The sequence below is a fragment of the Mastacembelus armatus genome, chromosome 15 (genome assembly GCF_900324485.2).
Source record: "Mastacembelus armatus chromosome 15, fMasArm1.2, whole genome shotgun sequence".
Taxonomy (NCBI): Eukaryota; Metazoa; Chordata; class Actinopteri; order Synbranchiformes; family Mastacembelidae; genus Mastacembelus; species Mastacembelus armatus.
Genome location: NC_046647.1, coordinates 1,595,162 through 1,613,325, shown reverse-complemented (window position 1 = coordinate 1,613,325; position 18,164 = coordinate 1,595,162). Strand labels below are relative to the sequence as shown.

At 39.8% G+C, this 18,164-nt stretch overlaps 1 protein-coding gene across 22 annotated transcripts in view; it reads right to left on the bottom strand.

Moving 5' to 3' along the window:
• The window catches only part of col13a1 (collagen, type XIII, alpha 1), a 126,418-nt gene extending 108,532 nt beyond the window's left edge, over positions 1-17,886 (bottom strand). For all 22 annotated transcript variants that reach the window (XM_026308685.1, XM_026308688.1, XM_026308704.1 and 19 more), the window contains exons 1-2: positions 17,154-17,886; positions 8,623-8,692 (exon numbers count right to left, since the gene is read on the bottom strand). In XM_026308685.1, coding sequence (XP_026164470.1) covers positions 8,623-8,692; positions 17,154-17,483 — 400 coding nt within the window. In that variant the 5' untranslated portion in view covers positions 17,484-17,886. The remainder of the gene's footprint in view (positions 1-8,622; positions 8,693-17,153) is intronic.
• Positions 17,887-18,164: the final 278 nt, after the last annotated feature.

Sequence of the window (18,164 nt, the reverse complement as noted above, 5' to 3'; positions counted from 1 at the left end):
AATTACAGACCTTAAGGGCATTTTTTCATTCACATGCACACCGCCAGTAGGAATGTTACGAAGTTGGCTGATGGTTGTTATAGCTTTATTGTTCCTGCTGACATTAAGCAACGATAGTGAAAACTTTCATGTTCACTTTAATCATTCAACATCTCTCTGAATTTTCAGCCTGGATTTCTGTGTCTACCCACTTGTGTGTTTGTGGGTTTTTTTCAGTGTTGAAAGCTGTTTACGGTACTAAAATTAACTTTAAAAAACTGTGGTGCCCGGTGCTGTATTGGCTTAATGTTTGTCGAATCAGCATAAACATTTATCACCCATGGCTCCTATTATACCGAAAAGAAGAATTGTGCCAATATAGTCAGACATTTGAATGCTTTTTCATAGAAGGTCAGATTAAATGATGTAATTTCACTTTATTCTAATCATTACACATAACTTTTTTTTAAACTTGGAATAGCAGAAATTACTGCTGGTATGCAGTCAGTTCTTGCTCAGTTCCTAAGTAATATTCAATCAAACATACATTTGATGTGGCAAGATGATAGAAGATACCGGGGAGTCTGGGAATCTGGAAAACATCTTATTGAGAAGCATCTTCATGCAAAAGAAGGAGAACGTTTTTTTCATGGGTTATTTTTTGTGCCTCTGATTTGAAATTAAAAGTTAGTTTTCCATTTTGGTCATGCTCACTGTCAAAACATACCCAATAAATGCCATACACACACACAAACATGTCCTCTGTCCCTATTTGCATTTCTCTGATTCAATCCTGATGAGGCCGAGTTGCTTGTGAACACATTCCAAACAAGATGCTAACAGGTTTAGGACACATGGTGTGCTGGGTGTCTGTGTTGTGTTCAAACTGGAACAGTGGGGCAGAGAGGAGATCGGGTGGCTGAAAGTTCACTACAGTATTTATTATGAGGGAACCAGATGGTGCATTTCCTCACTCACATGCCTCACCTCTTCAGTAGGGTATTGTATTTACAGTAAAGAGAATATTTCTACAGAATTTTAAAAAGGAGGCATTGGGTTTACTGGCGTAGATAAAATCAATTTAATCTACACATATAATAATCTATATGTATATTTATCCCTATCCTGGGTTCGCAACCCGGCCTTTCTGTGTGGAGTTTGCATGTTCTCCCCGCGCTTGTGTGGGTTTTCTCCAGGTACTCTGGTTTCCTCCCACAGTCCAAAAACATGTATGTCAGGTTGATTGGTGACTCTAAAATTGCCCATAGGAGTGAGTGTGAGTGTGTGAGGTTGTTTGTCCCTGTGATGGACTGGTGACCTGTCCAGGGTGTACCCCTGCCTTTCACCCAAAGAGAGCTGGGATAGGCTCCAGCAGATCCCCGTGACCCTGGTTAAGGAATAAGCGGGTATAGAAGATGGATGGATGGATATTTATCCCTCTCAGTTGCAACTCAGTATGTGTAAATGGCCCATGTTGTAGTTCAATAATGATATGTTAATGGGGACTGTGAGATGGTTAGACTAGAAAAAAATAACATGGGTAGTGGCACAGTGGTTAAAACTATATTTATGTTGGGCATGCTGGCTACCTAGGGGTGTAAAGTTCTTGTAGGAGGCTATTTTAGTTGTTTATCTAGTGTCATTCTATACATCACGCCAGCAGGGGAAGCACAGGTTGGTTGGCCCCAGATGTTGCGGGTGATGAGGAGCAGTTTTTGAGAGTGGTGAAACTAAGAACTAACTAAGTGTATATTGTGTATAAAGTATAGGACACTGTAAGATTGGCAAATGGAGAGCTGCAATTATTGTACAGTAAGTGGAACTGGTATTGACTGCAAAGTTTACCATCTTCAAACATGTACTTTTTGTACCAACAATTCTGAATTACTACAACACTGGCAATATAAAATGTCTTTTTCAAAATAACATGTCTGTGTTTGACATTTAGACAATGTCAGGAAACATTCATATGCACACAATTAGCATGTGACTTTTTACAAAAGGAAGACATGTCAAGTGAAAAGTTCTTTTAGATGGCAGTATCAATTTTTGAAAAGGTGACAAGAACTCCATGTTCAGCGTGTATCTCTTTCTGTGCAGATACTCTACCCCATCCATAAAATAGAGGACACACACAAAAACTGCTGTGGGCAGCAGTGGTCTATCAGCTGGCAGACTGCTGGGAATACTCAAAATGCCCAGAGATCCAGTTGCCCCCCACCCCGCAGCCTTTTGGCTCTGGTGCCCCTCAGTCCAAGGTTTGTATCATTGAGTGATAAAAAAGTCACATTGCTCTTGCATAGCACTGTCTCTGCACAGGTTGTCTTCCTGTCTTAACCAGTATACTGTTTACATCTCACAGATATAAGTACAGCTAAGCTCCTCTGGTATTATGAAGTGACTGAGAATACAATCAGTTCTTCTGGCGAGGAGGTAGTTTTTGAAGTAGTTTAATGTTGAATACTACAAACTATCAGCTGAAGTCTGTTTCCCCCTTTTTTTCCTCCATCTGCCACGAGAAAACACCTCTGATCAGACTTCAATGTAATTAGTGAGAAGTTCAGATAAAATGAGACCTGGCTGCTTCAGAATTTTCCAAAACCAATCCAATCCACTGTTTTCGGACATTTGGAGTGTGTTGTTCAGGTCCTGTTAGGTTAGATTTGCTATTACATGATTCTGAGAGTAGGCAAAATAGTAGCCTGTAATACTTTTATGCTTTGTGTAAGCAGCAAGAGCAGTTGATAATTTCAGATACTATTAAGTTACATTAATATATATCCACTGTGGCGACCCCAAATGGGAGCATCCGAAAGAAAAAAAAAATGAAGTTACATTAATCAAATTACCACAAGACAGGCCCCAAAAGCTGCAGGGCAAGTGTCCAGTTTTTGCCTGATTAATAATAAATATTTTCATTTTTTCAATTCAGCTCTGCAAACTAAAATATAATATAATAACATAATAATTTATATACTCTTTAAGTTGCATGCATCAGTGTTTTCTCTGCCCTGTCGCACATAGCCAAGCACAATCTCAACGTTTTGTGTGTGTATGTATGGTGAATGGTGTAACACATCTGAATGAAGTGGGGGCTAAACTATGTCAGTCATGCCAGGCTGACAAGTTCTGCAATTGACGCGAAGGGTGTGGTAGGGAGTGTGTGTGTGTGTGTTTGTGTGTGTGTGTTTGTGTGTGTGTGTGCGTGCGTGCGTGTGCGCATGCGTGCGTGCGTGTGTGTGTGTGTGTGTGTGTGTGTGTGTGTGTGTGTGTGTGTGTGCGTGTATGTGTGTGTGTGCGTGTGTGTGCAAGCGTGTGTGTGTGTTTGTCAGACTACATACTCCCCCATGTCTCTCCCTGGGATACCCGTCAGGTAAACTGCCAAAGCCACTTCCTCCCTCAGAAGTCTAAGGCAGTCTAAGGAGTCTTAACACCCCCTCAACCAACACTCTCTGCCTCTTTCCAACTTAACCCCACTTCCCCCATCTCCTCCTGTTTTTACCCAGGACTAATACCTCATAGTGGTGCCATGTTTCATCCATGCCAGTGTGGGTGAAGGGTTCATGTGGAATAAATTCAGCAGCAACAACTAACGCAGCAGGCTAACTTACAGTGGTGTGAAAAAGTGTTGGCCCCCTTCCTGATTTCTTATTTTTTTGCATGTTTCTCACACTTCAATGTTTCAGATCATCAAACAAATTTAAATATTAGTCAAAGATAACACAAGTAAACACATCATGCAGTTTTTAAATGAAGGTTTTTATTATTAAGGGAAAACAAAATCCAAAACTACATGACCCTGTGTGAAAAAGTGTTTGCCCGCCCATTCAAACACAACTTAACTGTTTTATCACACCTGAGTTCAATTCCTCTAGCCACACCCAGGCCTGATTACTGCCACACCTGTTCACAATCAAGAAATCACTTAAATAGGACCTGCCTGACAAAGTGAAGTGGACCAAAAGATCCTCAAAAGCTAGACATCATGCTGAGATCCAAAGAAATTCAAAAACAAATGAGAAAGAAAGTAATTGAGATCTATCAGTGTGGAAAAGGTTATAAAGCCATTTCTAAAGCTTTGGGACTGCAGCGAACCACAGTGAGAGCCTTTATCTACAAATGGCGAAAACATGGAACAGTGGAGAACCTTCCCAGGAGTGGCCGGCCGAGCAAAATCACCCCAAGAGCGCAGCGACGACTCATCCAAGAGGTCACAAAAGACCCCCACAACAACATCCAAAGAACTGCAGGCCTCACTTGCCTTAGTTAAGGTCACTGTTCATGACTCCACCATAAGAAAGAGACTGGGCAAAAATGGTCTGCATGGCAGAGTTCCAAGACGAAAACCGCTGCTGAGCAAAAAAAACATAAAGGCTCGTCTCAGTTTTGCCAGAAAACATCTTGATGATCCCCAAGACTTTTGTGATAATACTCGGTGGACTGACGAGACAAAAGTTGAACTTTTTGGAAAGTGTGTGTCCCATTACGTCTGGCGTAAAAGTAACACCGCATTTCAGAAAAAGTGGCCTTAAAAAGGTGGTTCATGCTTGAAAACCCTCCAATGTGGCTGAATTGCAACAATTCTGCAAAGATGAGTGGGCCAAAATTCCTCCACAGCGCTGTAACAGACTCATTTCAAGTTATCGCAAACATTTGATTGCAGTTGTTGCTGCTAAGGGTGGTCCAACCAGTTATTAGGTTTAGGGGTCAAACACTTTTTCACACAGGGTCATGTAGTTTTGGATTTTGTTTTCCCTTAATAATAAAAACCTACATTTAAAAACTGCATGATGTGTTTACTTGTGTTATCTTTGACTAATATTTAAATTTGTTTGATGATCTGAAACATTAAAGTGTGACAAACATGCAAAAAAAGAAGAAATCAGGAAGGGGGCCAACACTTTTTCACACCACTGTATGTGGCTAGTTTAAATAAATGATGACCTTTTCAGGGCTTAATAATAGATGGTGTTCTAAGTCAAATGCAAACTGTTTGTGTTTCTGTGAGGCTGATAAACTCTTGCTCATGTAATTTCACACACAGAAATCAGCATGTAATGTACACACACATCATCTTCTGTCCTGAAAACAACAATGCCCTGATGTCATCTCAGAATATAGAGACACAGACAAACTTCAACTGCTGTGTATACTACAGTGAGGTGCAGTTTCCTAATTAGTGAAGTTCTGTAACTGCAAGATTCACACACTAAATGACTGACCTTGCCAATTAGGTGCCAATCAATCTATACTCCAGAATTTTGAAGATACAATGACGTAATTGTGAATTTTGTAGGGTGTGATGATAACTGTGTTTGTGTGAAGCCTAATATCCAACTAATAATCTGAATAACAGCCCAAAGGCATCATAGAACCACCATGATAATAGCAGACTGGCCAGCCCAACAGGAAGGAAAATACTAGGAAAATACTGATTCACTTGATCTGATTGTTGGAATAAATATATTCTTTCTGCATATCTGCCACACTTGGGGGTGACTCAGGTGACATGATCACATAAGTTTTCAACGATAACCCAAAAGCACTACCACTAGCTAGCTTACTGCAGAAGCTAACACAGCCACTACAAAAAAGCTAGAATGTAACATTTGCAGCATACCCTAACCTTGGTTAACTACCAGCATGGTACAGTCTGGGCAACCATTAATAATCGTTTACCTAGTCCCCTAATCCACAATCCAAAAAATACAGGATAACTCAATCTACACCGAAAACATAATGAAGTATTGAAAATGATTCATAATATGAATAATTTCCTGGAAACAACTACTACGAAGTATATTTTTAAAAATCCTTGAAATCAAAGCTTACTGTAAAAGTGATTAAATCTTAATTCACTGTTCACTGCATAAAACACGATTTGGTATAAGTAAGTTTACAGTATAAGATTCCTCAGGAAAGAGTGTGTTGATACGGAATATATAAACAGTGCACAGTTTACGTGTGAGTGTCACTCTTGTTTTCTGCCTGAACCAGCTCAAAGCTTTATTCTATTAGCACTGTCCCTCAAAATCTCATCCTGGTCAAACCTTTATAGGGCCATGTGGTGACTACACATACACATCATAGCCAGACTGCGGACACGAGACCCACTCAGTTAAAAGCAATGTGTTTGGTGATTCATCTCTGTCCACTTAAAGCAGCATGTATGTTACATATATTTTTAGGCTTGTTGCTCTGTTTCATGGTCATCATAAACATTTGCAAGACAACTGACTCCATGGCACCTTTGAGGGCTGAAGTGTCTCACGTTCTGCTGCTCTACTTTTAGAGTCTAGTAAAGTTAATTTTTCACAGGCTGCTCACAAACATGTAAACCTCAGAATAATATTTGATGTCCTTCTAGTAAACGCAGATATCCAGACAACACACTGGCTCTGAATTCTGAGACACAGATATATTCATCTGAACTTTTGACAGAATGCCATATGATCACATATATAGATTAGTGGCACAGAAAGGAATATTTGGTCATTAATATGCAAAGACAATGGAAAGCATAATTATGTTCTTTTAACTAGTTTTGTCAATTCTTAGGTTCCCACAAGTAACCACATGTGCTTTATCTAGCCTATTTGTTGCAGAAACTAGTTCCCTCTTTTCCAATCTTCATTGATTATTCCCTTTCATGTAATGCACTGTATTTGTGATTAAATAACATGGGCTCCTGTGTGTAGTGTCTCCATCTAGGTGTCAGAGTTCTGCTCTCTCAGTCACTTGGGACAGTAAATCATTAAAAGAATGGCAGCTATGTGAACATAGCGTGCAGTTGGCACTGACTAGCAGGTACTAGATGGGCACTGTGGGGGTGGGGGTAAGGCTGTATGTGAATACATCCCATAAGATAAGGAGACAATACAGATTTAATTAACATTCCGAAATTACATGGAAATAGTTTAAAAGAATATTTAAGTAAATGCTGCACATGGTGAACTTATACAGTATAAAAAATAGGTTATCAACAGGTCAGTGTTATCATGAATGATATAAATATAATTTTAATGATTGATTAATGATTGAAATTCTTAGTGGAGACTGATTACAATGAAACACATATATCATACATACTCATTCATGTATAATGACAAGTCGCTTTAAAAGTTACAAAAAATCTCTTTCTCCCAGACTCCCATTGTACCAGTTATGAGACAGTTGTGGGAAAGTCACAAGAAGCTATAAAAGTGCCAGACCATCTGGCAGCTCTGAGTTGAAAGGTTTCCACACCTGCAGCAACAGCAGAATATCCTCTGAAGCTGCAAGCAAACTGCCACCTTAACAGCCATTCATGAGCTATCCCACAGACACTAACTGCCATGTTAAAACGCTATAGCATCCTATTGTCTAGACTAATTAGCACTAATGTGTGGTGACAGGCTCTTTCCCTAATTCTCACAGGGCTCCTGCAGTTGATAGCTAAATAGTTAGAAGCTGCATTGGATGTCAAAATGTGTGAGTGGAGACTGGGAAAAAGGGCCAGCAAAAATGAGCGACAGTTTCATATTCAAGTACATCCAAGGATGTCTGGTAAAGGTATCTGCAGAGGACGGCCCTGGATGGCCATTTCCTCCTGATTTTTGACCCCCAGAGCAGAAATAAGAGCATTTGGACATACCCAATGATTTTTGTGTCCAGTGGTATTTATGTAATCCATCACTGTGTTGGTAACTGACTTGCTTGTGTAACCACAAGTCTAGAATAGTTTAACATCAATAAGTCATATTTAACACTTGAAAAGGCAGATATTTTCAAAATAGCTATTACACACTCACTGAGCATTTTATTAGGTACAGTATTTTTAGATGCACATAGTTGTTCAAAATATTCTGATCCCATGATATTAGTAAGTGGAGATAAGAGAGTCATAATAGTAGTAATAGTATAATAGTAATTGTAATACTGAGGCTGTATTGTTAATTTACATATTTGTTGCAAATATTGCAGATACATGTATGAATGTAATCCAGGCAGCACTTACATTTCTTCAATAGCCTATTTGCTGCGGAAGATCAGTTGTATATACTGTTAATAAAATTGTTAGAAGACAGAGTTGACGTGAAAGCAGCATAAGTGCAAGAGTCAACACATAAACACACACAGCCACACCACTTGTCCAACTGAGCTGATGACTTAATGACTACCATCTGGGGGCTGCAGCAGCAAACAGGTGGCTTTAGACACTAAAGGAGCTACTTAGACTATCTCAGCAATTCATCTGCTACATAATTCTCTTGGGTTTCTTAGGCCAATTTAATTATGTCTGACAAGGGCAATGAATCCAATAGAAATCCAGGCCTTCTGTGATTTCCATCAAAATATATGCTTAATGTCCATTTCTCAGAGGGTAATTTGTCTGTCGGCTCTAACATGCTTGAACTTGATGTGAGAGCAATAACAAAATTTTTCATAAGGAGACCAAAAATTGGCATGTATACATATCGTGTATAGTGAACGTATATTGTGAAAGCAACAGTTCAATGTCACTTTTAATAATTATAATAATAATTTGAATAATTAATTTAACAAAAACAATATGTGTCACTGACATGTACGAAACTACGCTTTTAGACCTGCATCTTGCACAGATTTCACAGTTTGTGGATGTGAGGAAGTTGAGAAACTTACCTGGGGGACACAGGCAGCTTGGGGGAGCTTCTCTCACCTCCCGTGTCTTTGGTAGCCGCGCTGCAAGCTTCTGTAAATGAGAGAGTACAGAGGAAGAAAGTTGCACTTTATTAAGGTCATTTTATCATTATGTTGCACCCAATTTTGAATGTTTGTTGCACAATTTACATTTAACAATAGAGCCCCTTAAGGTTTTAGTGTAGACACTAAAATGTTGTACTGAAAATCACACACGAAAATCAGTAAATCTTCAATACAACATATCACACTGACATGTAGGATTAACATTCTTCTCCCTAACTTAAGAAACTGTAGGTCAGCAGCACCAAGATCCACCTACTCACCTGCTTTTAAACTTCCCATGTTTCTGAGCACCTTTACAACTTCCTGTCCATGTTAGAAGTAAACTTTCATGCTCAGTTTTTATCATAGACAAGAAATTCAGTTACAGTTAATTGAATAATGACGCTTACATGCATAACTACTCTGATTACTGTAAAGCCCCTATAAAATTAAGGTTACTCCATTCTCCAGTGCAGTCTCCATTCTATATCACACAGTCCCACTGGCATTGGTCACTAGCAGAGGTATGCAAGTGCTGGGCGCTCAGAGGGCTGGAACAGGTGCTGAAGGGGATGTTATGAAGGCACTGTCATTCAGAGCACTCTTCTGGTATTCTGGGTACTGTTACCTCAGTGTCCCATTTATCCCAGTTTGTCGGATGATGGCCAGGGACTGAACCAGGGATCATTAATGGAAAATGTGCAACATTTGCTCAGCTGTTTTTCTTGTGAATGCACAGTATACAAAGTAACAACTGAACATATAGAAAGGCTGCAGTCCTAAAGGTTGGATCTAGAGCAGGGGTGTCAAACGTACGGCTCGCGGGCCAGATCAGGCCCGCAGACGGGTTTAATCCGGCCCGCGAGATGATTTGAAGTTTAAATTAGCTGCAATTTTTCAATGAAAGAAACTGCTGTTCTAAATGTGTCCACTGGGTGTCGCAATAGCAATTATGTTAACCCTCTGGGGTCGACGCACGCGCCGGCGCGTTTTGACGCATCATTTCCTGATAAGGCCGAAACAAACTTAAATTGCTCCGTCACTTCTGATCGTACAGATAAAAGAAGTATATCATTCAAATCTCTAAAGGGTCTAGTTTTAGTGGTATACCATCATAATAACAACAAAACGTTGTGCTTTTTTTAAATAAAGAAAGCCGACAGGGTGCGCTCTCGGACTTTTCTGTCTCTGCCATTTCTCTTCACAGACGCGTAAATAAAACAACCAGAATCTCAGCGAATACTTGCCTCATAAAAATAAGAATTATATGGCTAGAAAGCTTGAAATGTTTTCTTTTGAGTGAAACAATTCAAGTCAAAAACAAATCATCACTTTTTATTTAATCCGTATGAACGTAAGGAGAAGTCCGTTTTTTCCGGTCTCACCTCATTACAGGTAATGCGACCCCGCCTTGTACACTGTCCACTGTTCACATGTAAATAATCTCAGGTGAACCAGGTAAATATGTGCACGCCCCCGAGAAATGACACAAAATATCAAACTTCATCATAGAATTTACTCACTTTTTTGGCGCGTTTGGATGATGGCGCGTTACGCACGTGAAGCGGCACTCCTTACATTCCTCACAGAGACAAATAGTTTAGCTTGTCCTCAGAGTAAAAACACTGATTTTAACTCAAATGAGGATCGTTTGGCTCCTCATTGTTTTGTATTGTACAGCACTAATCCGTCCCATCTACATTGACTGAAAGGCTCATTATGCGCGCCTTTGTCTGGACGTTCAGTGCGTCTTTTGTGTTCTCAGGTAAATCACATGACTATTCATCCTCAGACACACCCTCTTGCATATGGCCTTTCTGGACAAAAAGTGTCTTAGAAAATTTAAATCAGTGTATTGTTTACTGTGAATGTGTGAACAAGATGACATTCACAGCACTCTGAAGTAAACACTTTAGCCTACAACATGCTGGTCTCCAAAGTCTTGTGAACCAATGTTCTGTTTGTGTTTTATGGTCTTATTTCAGTGAGTGAAAAATTGTAGTTTTTCACTAGCCATGCATAAACACTTTTTTCTCAAAAACACAATAATGTATAAACTTGCTGCTCACATATTATTGTAGCCAATTTTGTGCTGATTACAGTGTTATTAGACTTTAGACATTAATATGTTTAAAAAACACTGAAAAAAGCACAAATGTCAGGACATGTCAAAATTTGTCCAGGCCCCAAAAACCCCCTCAGACCCCAGAGGGTTAAGCAGCCAAACTGTTTATACCGGGGCTGAGCAAGTAGGCCTATACCTGTCAGCTGGCCCGGAGCTGGCTGCCTTGTCGTTCTGCCTATTAAATCTTCTACTTTGAACATTACGCGCTTCAGTAGTTTTTACCTTCATTTGTATGGTGTGGTGAGTTAGCTCAGGATTAAGATGTGGAAATGACGAATGAGGTATTCGATACCTAGAAGAGTATTTTGTTCAATCCCAGATAGGCTGTGACTTAAAGTTGTATGCCTTCGTAGATAGAGTAGATAGTAGATAGATATGAGACGAAGTTTAAGTTCCAATCACTGAGGCATTGTGTTCTTGAAATTGCACCAATTTTTTCCTCAGAATTTTCAACTAATTTGAAGTTTTTGTAAAGAGCATTATTTGTGATGTGTTCAGAATGTGATGGTACTATTTTGGACTAAAGTAAAACAAAGGAAACAAATCTGAAGTTGTCGTTATTTTTAAGTTATTATGCCATGATTTTAACAGTCCAGCCCACTTGGGAATAGATTTTCCTCCATATGGCCCCTGACCTAAAATGATTTTGACACAACCCTGATCTAGAGGTTGAGTTATGGTAGAGTCATGACTGATGAAGCTACTCAAATGAGTAGTGAAGCGTTCATTTGCCATGACTCAACCTCTGGATAACTTCACCTGACGACTGAGAATCTCCACAGACTAGAGTGGGGAGAAATATGTGTCTTTCTGAAAGCATTCTTTTGTTGCACAATAGGAGAATTTCAAACACTGCTTACCTTCATAGCTCCTAAAGCCTGGTCAGCTATTGCACAAAATGGACATGACAGTGAGATTGTCTGCTTCAGAATGTTATTGAAGTTGTTAGATAGAGCCCAAAAGTTTTACATGCTGTTAGAGAATCCACCAAGCACTTTGTTTGATATAAAATGAGACTGAAAGAAGCATAAAGGCTGAGGAGAAACCAAACACAGATGCAAATGTAAGAGGGCCTAAAATGAAATATAATGTAGGTCGTGGAAGCCTTAGTAAAGTTGAAGAACAGAGCTCTAACACACACCACACATGAGCCTTAACCAACTTTAGCTCATTCTTAAATATTTCCAGGAATTAGTTTGGTTGATACTGGAAGCTCCCTCACAATTGGAGAAGTCTTGAGTTAGACTAATGCTGAGAACTCTCTCTGGTTCAACGTGGAGCAGTGTAACTGAGAGATACATTCTCCACACTAGACAGCAGAGATAATGCAGAGCGGAGACTTAGTTCAAGTGTTGCAGAGTTGTAACAAAAATAGCTCCAACGGTAACCAGATCAAAGGTCTTAAAGCAGAGTTTGCCAGGGAGACAAAAGACACATAGTGATCAAACATCCAAGACTGTCACTAGCCTTTAAGTCACTGTCTTCACAGCTGGATTCTCCTACAGTCCAATGACTTGTCTAACTGAAATCTGCTCTTGTGGCTCTGTAAGATACTATGATCTCATAAATTGAGTTGAACTTTAATAAGCAGACCTAAAGACCCACTATTCAATAGGGCTGAACGATTAATTGCATTTGCAATTAAATCGTGATTTGAAAAAACGCGAGACAGAACCTGACACTGCGGTAACTGCTTTAGTGTCAAAGAGGAGCAGTACGTCCGTTGTATGGAACTATTTTGTCTTTAAAAAAGAAGATGCTGCGCAGCGTCAGGTATTGTGCAAAGCCTGTCTTGTTAAGGTTGCTACCTCACGAGGCAATTCTACTAACCTGATTCAGCATTTAAAAAAACACCACAAAGTACTGTATGATAGTTGCATGGAAAAAACGCCGACCACCAGTGTGGTTTTTTTTTTTTTTTTTTTTCAGGCATTTATGCCTTTATTGATAGGACAGTGGAGAGAGAGAGAGAGAGGGAAGACATGCAGGTCGTTTGTGACAGCCAGCTCAGGAGTCGAGCTGGCGTCCCCTGCATTTTTGGACGGGCACGCTACCACTACGCCACCAGCAGCCCCCCACCAGTGTGTTAAATAAGCCAAACTTTGTTGTAAGTTTTACATGCTTACAAGGCTGGAAGTTCAACAAATCACTCATTATAGTACTACTGTGATTGTAGTTAATAAATAAAAAATTAACTAATATAAATTCTTGCATCGCAGGATTTCATTGTTGCATATAGGCCTGGTCTACAGAAAAGAACATTTATGTTTAATCTATCTAAATATTGTTTTGTTCATACTTCTATGATTTATTGCTTGTCATTGTTGAAAAATACAGAACAGAAAAAGCTTTGAAAAAATAATTGCATTGTAAATCGCAATATTGGTAAAAAAATCGCAATTAGATTATTTCCAAAGATAGTTCAGCCCTACTACTAATTAAGTTGAAAGTTAACTAAGTGCTTGGTATAGAAAAAACTCTGGTGTCAGTATCCTAATGCTGACCTTTGAATCAACCAATTGCCCTTTCAAGACCACAAACAACTTCTTCTTTTGATGATAATATGTAGGAAGCTTGACGAAAGAATACTGCTGTAAAAACATAACATAGGGGGTGCACTAAATCCACACACTCTATTTTAATGTTATTATGTTATTATAATTAGAGAATTACTTTTAAAAACCAGCAGCCTGGTGCAGCTAAGATGCTTAGTTCATTTGGGTGCGTGTGGTTCTAATTAACAATAGTTTCCATTAGTTCGTCTGAGAGAGAGAGAGACAAAATAAAAACTGACATTTTTGCTTCCAAAAGTAAACAAGAACAAATTGAAAAAACAATTCAACAACAAACATTTGTAATAATGCAAATTACTAAAATACCCCTAATATACACCAATTCAAGTGTGTTTCACCCCATTTGTCCAAAAAGCGAATTACATTAAATATAACTCATTTAATGTGACTTCATCTCCCTCTCCAACGCAGATACTTATGTGGTGCTCTTGTGTCTGTAGCATGAATTCTGTGCCCTTTTTCAACTGCAGCTCATTTATCTAGCAGGCAAACTTTTAGTATATGGATACCATCAATCACACAGTCCTAATGCATTTAATACTGTATGATGAAATATTTTAATTATTTTCTTCTTGACAGTAATCTCATGTTTTATTATGAAAACTCTTACATTTGCTCGCTGCAAATCTTGTGACTGTGCTGTATATCTTTACAATATCTGTTAGCTTACCTGATTAGTCACAAGCTCAATTATAATGTATCATTCAGGTAGGCGAAAGAAGTAGTGACTTTGTAGTGCGTTTGTGTGTGTGTGTGTGTAGCCATCACTAACTGTGCTTTGATAAAGGGCAGAGTTAGCTGGAGAATTTCTACTTGAGTGTGCTGTTTGCATAAGGGTGTGTGATTAGTATATGGGTGATTAATATTCCCAAATGCACACACACATATACATACACACCAATGGGTGTAAACATGTATGTTTTAGTGTTTGTGATGTGTGTAGGTATGCGTTTACCTCATAGTAATAAAGAGAGACAGCTCTATGGGGAGCAGAGTGGGAATATCAGGGAAGTGGGAGACTATATTTTTCACATTTCTACAACTCTCAAGGTGACTACCAGGTCTACCAGGCTGTTTTAGAGGTGTTGTTAAAGGTAGTTAATTAGGGGAGGAACAATTGAATTTAAGAATCTCACAAACCTAATTCCTAACAGTTATGAGGGATATATATTTTGCTTATACAGAGGAATCTGGATTCTGGTTCGATGATGAGGTGAATACTTGATGACAAGATCCTTAGAAGATGTACTTTCTGCACTGACTGTTGTTTAAGGAGTAGTTCCAACATGTCATTACCACAAACACTTGTTTCATATTCTCTTACAACTGTGCTGTTAAAGAAAATCGAATGTGGTAATTAGTGAACGCTAGAGGTCCTGGTAGGTATACTGATCTTTGGACAGAGCCAAGCTACTTTTCCTCCTTCTTCCTGTCTTTATACTAAACTAGACCTGCCATTACTGAATCTAGCAGCGTATCTCACAAGACAAACCTGAGATCGGTCTCTATTTTCTCATTCCACTCTCAGAAAGAAAACCAATATGTGTACTGTAATGGGCTGCACATTTTAAAGCATAAAGATGACTTAATACATATAAAATCCACATAAAAGAAAAAACTCAAACATGTTATATTCTATTTCTCATTACTTAAACTGGAATTTACAGAGTGTTTGTTGGAGCAAGTTTTTAGTTTAGGATTAATTTGTATTTGATTTTAAAATGAGTTATTTATTGCTTGTGGTAAGGTCAGAAGAGCAGTTTTGAATAAATGCAAACAACAATTAGTAGAAGCATTACTCAGTTAGATAATGGATTCTACTACAGTCCAAATGTGAAGGGAGTAATAACAGTAATGTGGACCAATGCTGTGCTGCTGGAATGGGGTACATTTTTTCATAACATAGGAAACAGGTCATCACTGAAGAGTGGATTCTGTGGGTCGAAGTCCTACAGACTTTGCTTTCTACAAAAGGCCACATCTGCTTGTCTCTCATTAATAATGACTATTTATACATTATGGCAGGCTGCATTAACCCAGGCCCGCCTGACATGAAAATAGAGAGCTCCACCTCACTTGGCCCCATAGAGGATCAGCAGATCCAGGCACCCTAACTAGGACTCAATCAGTAGAATATATCTAATATTGTTTGTCCCCTCATAGTGATATGGTTGTGTATCATCAAAAGAAGTGTTTGGGAATTCTTCAGTAAGATGTAATAAGTTTATATTCATTAAAGCCAGGGAGGACTTCTCATCAACGGTAAGACCTGATCTGAGATAGTGACTGCCAGAGTAGTCTTGGCTTTTCTCTTGGAGAATGTTAGAAGTAGCCAAAAGACTCACATGATTCAGATGTGACGTTAATCCTTTTTAATGCATGTGTCTGTTTTGGTGGCATTAGCCAATTAGCATGATCATATTTTCCCTTTGTATTGAATTAATATGGTTTTTATTTGGTAGGATTAGAGCTTTGTTAAATGTTAGAGTCATGTTAGCAGTAACCAGTGTGTTCAAATGTACTTGTTAGTACAGCCTGTGTTTTGTTGTGTGTGTTAGGCATCATGGAGCTGCAGTCAGGACATGGTTCTTAGCTTAGCATAGACTGGAGAGGCTGTCTGTAATGTGCCAAAACGTGGTGAGAAATTTTGGACTGTGTGAATTATTGTTGTGACAGTAAGATTCCCAGGTCTGGCACCACTGTGCCTGTACAGGGGAGTCAATGATCTTAGCTAAAACAACAAACAACAGCTGTGTTTGTGGGGGAGTGTGCCTTCATGTAATCAAATACAATCCAGGAAGTCCAGTTGGAGGAATAGATTTATGTGACTAAAAGCTTATCGATTGGCAGAACATAGCACAGTGGTTAATTTTACAACCCTGGAAACCTATCACAGCTACAAATGGTCTTATCTTTGATCATGATGATCTTGAGGTAAATTGCAGAAGTACATAAAGTAATCCACTGGGAATGCATGATTCCATGTATGTGACTGGCCAGTGTCTTGCCAGAGGACAACATGTTTGAGTTGCAGAAAAAGTGAAACCAGATTCAACTGTCATTTGTCATCTGGGAGAGTCTCCTGGAAAGTCCATTATAGTGGCCCTAGTGGTAGGGGTCAGGGTGGGGGGGATAAACATTTGGCCAAAGCAAACACAGAGAAAACAGGGTCCAGGCCTTTCTTCAGTCTTTTTGTCTGGGCATCCTCCAAAATCACACGACATCTGTATGGTACCCTTGAAGTGTTGTTTCAGTGTTGTTTTTTCTCTGTCCCTGTCACCATATGTTACTCCTAGCTACATCCACTGGCACTGTTGGTGTGGAGACTCACTAAGAAGATTATTAACGTGAGCAGGAAGAGAAATGTGCAGCACCATGGAATAAAAGAAAATCAGATCTTAAAAGATTCAGATCATGCCATTTTTTGAAAAAAAAAAAAAAAAACAGCTCATGTGATTCCAGTTCTTTTTTTATCCAAAAAACTCTATGGAGATACAGGTCTTGTTTGTTTGCTTCTCCTTATTGTCTCATCTTCATCACTGACCAGTTGTTAACAAAAACATGTTAACACTATTATGTAACGCATGTACAGCTAGCACTACATAAATCTACTTAGCTTGTTAATGGGGTTCCGGTGTTTGTGTGTTTTCAAGGGTAGATGGAGGCTTGGTTTAGGCTATTTTAAACAGTTGTGGCCTACAGATTGTTTTTGGAATAAGTGTAAACTAGAAGACAAGTTAAAGTTCAGTCATAACAAAGCCAAAGCTCACCTCCTCCAGGATCTGGTCCAGTCGGCCCAGGATAACGGGTTCCACCTGCTCCAGAGATAACATCCAGGCAGAGAGCTGCGCGTCCCGCTGCCGCTGCTCCAGACTAACTATCCTGGACTGCAACTCCGAGGTCCGCACAAAAACCACAATGCAAACTCCAAGGCACAGAACAAATATTGCCACGCAAATCGTTGCACCGGACAATTCTCTCCGGGTTCTCCACAACGGCTGTTTCGAAGGCTGCTGCTGCTGCTGCTCGCAACGAGTCATAGTCTCCTCACCTCGTTTACCAGCGGCTCCCCACTTCTGACCCTCTTCCATTTTAGACATCTAACTTCGGTTTTATGCAGACGAAAATCCCTGCTGCAGCGAAAGAGGAACCAACCTGACAACCTTTAACTCTGGGCCGTGCGAGTCTTTCTTACTGTGTTGGGGAAAAGTTTTACAATGTACTTTCTCTTCTTCAGGCTGTCTCCAAACTAGTGTTGTGCGATCAGATGAGCAGATGTGTCAAAGTTAAAGAATAGTACATTGTGCAGACTGTTATCAGTTGGGCTGACTCTTACTTGTGAGCAATCTGCTCCGTTTGTCCCATTCGCTGTTTCTCCTCTGACTGATCCCACTATGTGCCGCAGGTCAGCCGTCAGTGTGCGTCTCTGAAATCTGAGCCAGTCTCTCTCTCTTCAGCACAGCTCTGGATGCCGCGGGTCCTTTGCTTACACTGCACGCTCCTCCTTTGAGAGGCTTTAGGTTAAATGCCGGGGCGGGATTCGTGGCGGTGTTGCTGCCCCCTTTGATCCGCGCACTTGGAGAAGGATATTTTTAGGATGCGTAAAGCCAGGACGCACAGTCACACAGCTGGTACACTGATGGCCTGCTGACAAGTAGTGCTCAGTTACGGATCACAACGACGCAGCTCTCGGCTTTTCTTAGTCCGGATCCGGCTCTGTTTGCAAGATGTGCTGGATTTAGTGAACCTGCTGTGCGCGTTGGACAGGAAGAATGAAAGAC